Source organism: Sorex fumeus, unplaced genomic scaffold (genome assembly GCF_029834395.1).
Source record: "Sorex fumeus unplaced genomic scaffold, SorFum_2.1 ptg000122l, whole genome shotgun sequence".
Taxonomy (NCBI): domain Eukaryota; kingdom Metazoa; phylum Chordata; class Mammalia; order Eulipotyphla; family Soricidae; genus Sorex; species Sorex fumeus.
In genome coordinates, this window is record NW_026606179.1 from 21,534,257 (window position 1) to 21,541,217 (window position 6,961).

At 52.3% G+C, this 6,961-nt stretch overlaps 1 protein-coding gene across 1 annotated transcript; it reads right to left on the reverse strand.

Moving 5' to 3' along the window:
* Positions 1-5,009: 5,009 nt before the first annotated feature.
* Positions 5,010-6,002, reverse strand: FFAR2 (free fatty acid receptor 2). Its single transcript, XM_056136535.1, has one exon. The coding sequence runs from the start codon at positions 6,000-6,002 to the stop codon at positions 5,010-5,012; it is 993 nt and encodes a 330-aa protein (XP_055992510.1).
* Positions 6,003-6,961: the final 959 nt, after the last annotated feature.

Below are 6,961 nucleotides of genomic sequence, written 5' to 3' on the forward strand. Positions count from 1 at the left end.
AATTAAAAGTGATTGCAAAAAAGAAAAAAAAATGTAAGAGTAGGACTGTAAGATGACTTTGAGGAAATCTCACAGAAAAATATAGATAAAAAGTGGGAGGGAAGGGGTAATGAGTGGTTAGACTAGAAGCTCCAATATCCTCCCAACAATGGGAATCCCAGTGTGAGAGGAAAGAACTTGAAGACAGAGAAAAAATCATAACATGTTTCCCAACTGGAGGGATGTTTTGCAGATGGAAAAGAGCCACTGACTGCCTAACACAATGGAACAAATTTTAGAGGCTTTTGAGCAAGGTAAGGATCTTACAAACTTCCAGTGAGGGGGGAAAAAAAAAAGACTATAGCACAGCGGCAGGGCGTTTCCTTTGCACGCAGCCAACATGGCCGACCCAGGTTCGATTCCTCCGCCCCTCTCGGAGAGCCGGGAAAGCTACTGAGAGTATCTCGCCCGCACAGCAGAGGCTGGCAAGCTACCCATGATGTATTCGATATGCCAAACACAGTAACAACAAAGTCTCCAATGGAGACGTTACTGGGCCTGCTCGAGCAAATCGCTGAACAATGGGAGGACAGTGACAGTGACAGTGATGAAGATCAAAGGCCACAAGCCAGGAGCCAGATAATAGGAGCCAGGGACCAGAATAACTTGGGGGATTTTTCAATAAAATTGGAAGTTAGAAGACAGTGTGGTAGAAATATGACTCATTTGTGGTTTACTTACAGGGAAATTGGGTCTTTGCACTTCAAGTGAAAAGTGACAAGAATGTTTACAGAAAATGCAAGATTAATCAAGGTGGTTATAGCTATGGACCTTTTGGATGATCTATTTGGCCATTGTTCTTTGGGTAAATCTACTTGGTCCTGGGTCTTAGGTATTATTCTGTTGGGGAACAGTTTTCCCCTCAATGGTGGCTGGACACATTGCAAACCGGGTCCGGGCAGACGAGGGCGAAGTATGATGGGTGCGAGGAGAAACATCCTCTGGGAGCAGCTGATAGCTGTTCATTTTATTTCCAAATACACACATATTTTATAGGGAGTCTAAGCTTAATAGGATTGTCCAATCACAGAAAGTTTAGCATTATTGACCTATCACCTCTCCACCTCTGCTTTGCCTTGGTTCAATACCAATCAAGGCTAGATGCTGCAGTTAGGATGACTTGCTAAGCATACGTGACAGTTTCTGTGTCTAGGGCTCATGTGACTAAGAGGTTGAGTGAGGCTCAAGGTGGAACACCCGGTGCTGGCCGACACCCTGTTCTTGCCAACTTTGCCCAGATGCTCCCTCTTGTGAGGCTCTGCTTTTGGGTCACTTTACAAGATCGGGTCTTATCTGCACCAGTGTCTGTCACCCTGCTCCCCGTTATTCATTTTCTCTTAGTCTCCTTGAGCCTAAAGTCTGGGGCAGAATCTATGATTTTGGGGGAATTGTTAACTTCCCATGCATCAGAAAGAGCCCAGGAATTCATAGGAGTGTTAAAAATGTAGTGGAGGGGCAGTCATAAATGGAGCTGCTCTCAGCAGCTGGCGAGGGGGAAACTGAGGTTTCCTCTTTCAGCAGGGTCTGTGGGGGAGCTCAAAGGCCATCGTGTCTGCTGGGCATTGCAGCCCCCTGACCTTTATCTGGGTGCATGGCCTGTATTTAGAGCAGAGTTTACTTTGCTGACTCGACTGCCCTTGAGGCCAGTTGGAGCTGAGGCCAACAGATGGCGGAGGATGAAGATCCGAAGATGGGGGATGAGAGATGGTGCGGGGATGTGGAGAGCCTTGGTTGCAGGAGGCAAGGGTGGAGAGGCTCTGCTGGGGGCCACCTTTGCAGTGACAGTACTCTCTCCTAGGCAGATCCCCCACCCCCTGCAATACCCCCTTAGTTTCCCAGAGTGGAAATTTTGCCAAGTAGGTTACGAGACTACTGCTTCTGGGGGTGTGGGGGGGGATGTTTAGAGTCTTTTGGCCCAATTTCCTTGTTGAATGTGCAATTTGTAGATGAGTAATGTCATCATTTCCTGTGAGCAGAGTGAAGGGGAAAAAAAAAAACCGGAACCAGGGTTTAACCACAGGATCAGAGAAAGTTGCAGGTGTGGGGAGAGAACAAGAGAAACCTTGAGCCAAGGGGCAAGGGTGCCAAGGACAAGGAGCTGGATCTGCCTTCCTTCAGGCTCCAGCCCATCCCCGGCACTCCCTCACCTCCCCATCTCCACATTCTCCCACCACAATCACCACAAAACCAGCACTCCACGTGAACTCGGGCGGTGGTCAGATGCAAGTTCCTGAGAATGGAGCTCAAAAGCATCTCTTCCAGAAAGGGGAAGTGGAACAGCCAATGGCAGCTTCCCCTTTTCTGCTGGTCTGGGCCCCAGGTCAGCCTGAGCCAGCTCTCTTCTCCGGTTTCCTGGTAGCACCGCTCAGTGGAGAGCAGCAGGACTTTGTTAGCCATTAACCAAGCACCAACAATTCTGTTGACCCATCTGTCATCCAGCAGGGGGTTTGGAGTTCGGAGGAGTACTACACTCTACCGGATCCTCTTAGAGCGGGCCCAACCAGCCACATCCAGCTGCTGTTGCAGTCCAAAGTCCTGTCATGGGCAGAACCTTTTCACAGGGAGGATGTGATGGACAGGTTAGTGGAGTATAGGCTGGGAGACTGGGAGGGGGTGCTAGAAGGTGCCTGGAATGGCTTGTAAGAGCTGAGTCTTTTTTTTTTTTTTGAGTGTAGACATCAAAATCTAATGGGTATATTGAGAGCTCAGGTTGGGATATTTCAAATAGCCAATCAGCGGACTCCCTTAAAACTTAAAGGAACGTCCACGCAATTTCCTATTCTATTTTGCCTGTACTCACGTTTGCTGCGTTTTTTGCATATAGAAAAAGACCTTCTAGTATTTCCTCTGTGCAAGTTTGATGCCTTTAGATCTAAACTTGTTTTACACAGGGAACTATTATGACCTTGGGGTTGTTGTTAGGGGATGATTTTCCACACATACAAATTACATATATATATATAAAGTAAAAGTAAAGTAAAGGCCCTCCCGTTGATCATCGATTTGCTCGAGCGGGCCCAGTAACGTCTCCATTGGAGACTTTGTTGTTACTGTGTTTGGCATATCGAATACGTCACGGGGAGCTTGCCAGGCTCTGCCGTGCAGGTGAGATACTCTCGGTAGCTTGCCAGGCTCTCCGAGAGGGGCGGAGGAATCAAACTCGGGTCGGCCATGTTGGCTGCATGCAAGGCAAACGCCCTACCTCTGTGCTATCGCTCCAGCCCCTGTAGATATATATGTACATACATATTTGTTTAATGCTATATATTTTGGTGGGGGAAGGCACACTGGTGGTGTTTAGGGCTCACTCCTGGCATGAGAGCCGATTCTTGGTGCCTCTAGCCATACCTGAGTGCTGAACCTCCACCTTGGTAGAAACTGGCTCTGGCAGGAGTGTGGCGGACACAGTGGTTGGCAAGGGATGCAGGGCAGGGCCTTACCCTGCAAACCATGCATCAGCAAGCCTTCGCCTGCCCAGGCCCCCGCTGCCGCCCTCTCTGGTTTGGGGGCGTTAAAGGCGTCCTCCATCCTGGAGGACTTGAGACTTTAGAGCTTCCTCCCTCGTCAAGGTGTTGGCACCAGCAATTCCTCTTTCTAGCATGTTCCTTCCAGACTCTTTAACCCAAAACATCACTGATTCAGGGGGTCCTTCTACCCCCACCCAGCCCTTCTTTTCTCACATTCTTATTATAGTTCCTTGGTTAAAAAACAAGAAACATTTCTACCTTCTCTGGTTACCTTGCTTATTTATTTGTTTATTATGGTTTTTTTTTTTTGGAGGAGGGGAGGAGGGAGAGGAGTTGGGCCACAGCTAGTGATGTTTAGCGGTTATTCCAGGCTGTATGCTCAAAAGTTACTGCTGGCAGTGCTTAGGGGTTATGTGTGGTGCTAGGGATTGAACAGGGTTAGGTCCACCATATGCAAAGTAAGAATCTTAACTTTCTCTCTCTGATCTCATTTTTACTCCCCCTTCCCCCATGAAAGCCCCAAGAAGGTAGACATGTATCTAGACTCTTTACATTCTCAGCCCCTAGAAAAATATCTGGCTTGTGTAGGCCATCAGCACCTACTTGTTAAACATATGAATTACTCATTTTCCAGTGAAAAGAGGTCGGTCGATGCTGGTGAAGATCCAGGACTTGGGAGTGTGGTTAGGGGAAAGCTTTGCCCTGCAAGTCTCAGATCTGGTCCACAAAGTTTCTAGAACTTTCCTGGGTTGTTGCTCCATGCAGAAATGGAACAAAAATGGGGGACACTCACTTTAGAGTTGGATCATCTTTATTTTCCGTCTGCCCACCCAGCCTGCCTTTTCTGAGGCATGAACTTTGGATGGAGCTTGTGCCCACCCCTTCCCCTTGTGTCTAGGCCTGTGTGGATGGCCGTAGGGGGAGAAGACAGGACCCAGACCTGGGGCAGCTCACAGTTCCCAGGGGGAGATGGGAGATGATGGGAGTCTACTTACAAAGCAGCAAGTGAATGGACTCTGAGCCCGTTCTCCTCCTATGTCCTGGGCTCAGAACCTGCTGAGACTTTGACCTCGTTTCACTTCTTTCCAGAGTTTTCCTGGTGGCTTCTTTCCAGTGTGCGCCGCCAGACCAGTGTCCTGGTGTCATGTTAGTGCTTGCAGTGACTGAGTCTGCTTCAGCTCAGTGATGCCCAGCTGCTCGTTCTCCTCCCTCCCTACCCCCAGGACCAATTTGGGGAATGGCTGCACTGCTTCTACACTCTGGCTTGGTGTGTGTGTGTGCGGGGGCAGGTGTTCCCACACCAACCATTTCTTCTTGGGCCAGGAAGCTGTGTCCTCTGGGAAGGAAAATTCAGCCAACGAAGAACGAGCAATTGTTCCAGTCCTAGAGGTGAGATGGATCTGGGGTGCCCTGACTTGCAGGACCAAACCCTTTTGGTTGCCCTCTCACTACTGCTCAGGCCCCATGTAAGCCCAGGGCACCTCCAAAGGTCCAGGGGCACCCCTACTCGGTGGTGAAGTCGGAACTCGGGACCCCTTCTGCTTGACTCGTACCCCTGTCCACAGTGGCCACATCCTCTGTCTTTTTGCCTCTAAAGCGCCCCAACAGGGCAGAGCCTTGATGCCGTAACATCCGTAGCCCCTTCCCGAAGGCCGTGCGCACTGCCGAAGAGGAGAAGTAGAACAGAACGGGGTCCAGGCTGGCGTTGAGGGAGCTGAACACCACGGCTTCCGCCCGCCAAGAAGGGCTCCGCCACTGGTGGAAGCCCACCAGGTGAGATATATTGTAAGGGCCAAAGCACAACAGGAAGTTGAGGAGCGTCACCACGGCCAGCCCCACAGCCCGGCGCCGCCGCTGGGCCCCCACATGGGGCTGGGTGAGCATGATCCACACGAAGCGCCAGTAGCAGAAGATGGTGATCACCATGGGGATGAAGAAGAGCACCAGGCACAGCTCCAGCCGCACGGGCAGTACCACTCTCAGCTGGTCACTGGTGAAATTCTCGTAGCAGGTGAGTTCGCTCCCCTTCATGGCCGTCTCGGTGGAGTTCAAGTACTGCACGATGATCACGATGGTGCAGTGGCTGAAGGACATGACCCAGGCCACCACAGCGGCAATGATGCCATACACGGGCCGGCGGGACAGCTTGTACTGCACGGGGAAAGCCACCCCCAGGTAGCGCTCAATGCTGATGCCGGCCAGGAGCCACGTGCTGCAGTAGATGCTGCTGTAGAAGACGAAGCCCGTGATCGCACACAGGATCTTGGGCAGGAGCCAGCGGAAGTTGTAGGCAGCCTCGATGATCTTGAAGGGCAGCAGCAGCAGCAGCAGGAGGTCGGCCAGCGTGAGGCTGAGCAGGAGGATGTGGATGGGCGCGGGGTGGGGCTGCCGCACGCGGCCCACGAAAGCCCGCAGGGCCAGGAGGTTGGCCGGGAGGCCGGTGAGGAAGATGATGATGTAGGCCGTGAGGATCAAGGAGCTCTTCAAGGGCAGCATGACCGGGCTGGAAGGAGACGGGAAAGGGCAAGGTCAGTGGGCCTGCCTCAGGACAGGGAGGGGGACTGCGGGCATCCCCGCTTGCTCCCCTTTCCAGCCCCGGGTTAGCTGCTGCCCCCGCCACTTGCTCATACCACCTGCCACAAGGGCCCAGAGCAATTATTGACTTTGCTGTGGGCAGGCTATGAGGCCCGCAGTGATGGCGGTGATGGTGGTGTGGTCTTGTGTATCTGGGGGAGACCAGCCCTCAGCTTTCCCGAGCCTGTTCCCATTCCTCCTCAGGCCTGAGGATGCGCCCCCCCTGAGCCGCTGCCTGAAAGAGTTGCGGGGGGTGCTGTGCCCAGAGGACCGCCAGCTGCCTCTCAGGAGAATCCAGGCTACAAGCAGGGCTGGGGCCCCAGGCCACACTGCATGAGACCCGACTCCAGGCTCACCCAGGATGCAGTGACATAGGTCCCAGCCACCGCCTTCTTTTCTCTCCCCATCTACAAAATACAGGCTCTTTCCCAACTGCTTCTTCCCTGTCCAGTGCTGGACTTGGGACCCCCTTTGAAAAGGGGAAGCTAGTTAAAGCTCAAGGAGGGGGAGGCAGGAAGGTGGAGCTGCCTTATCCTTTGGGGTCCGATCTCCCTCACACACACATCCCCAACAATCCCCTCTACCCTGACATTTACACAAAAATCTTGTAGAATATTTCCCCAAGCCCCCAGGCAGCAGCTGGACCCTGATCAGAGAATTCTTTCTCCATGGGGTCTGTGCCTTGGACGTGATACCCGGCACAATCCAACCCTTCCTTGGTCTCCTTGGTCTGGTGTCGACCAGCTTTCCCCTGGTCCCCCCAACACTGACTGCTGACTGGGGTTTGGAGAGTTACATTTTGCTTCCTGCTAGACTTCCTCCAGTGCCCCCCACCACAACCCTTCCCCCTGACCCCGTTTCTGACCCTCATGGCTTCCCAG

What these genes read in the sequence shown, in the direction of transcription:
- FFAR2 (XM_056136535.1), bottom strand. Translation starts at nt 6,002, where the DNA reads ATGCTGCCCTTGAAGAGCTCCTTGATCCTCACGGCCTACATCATCATC.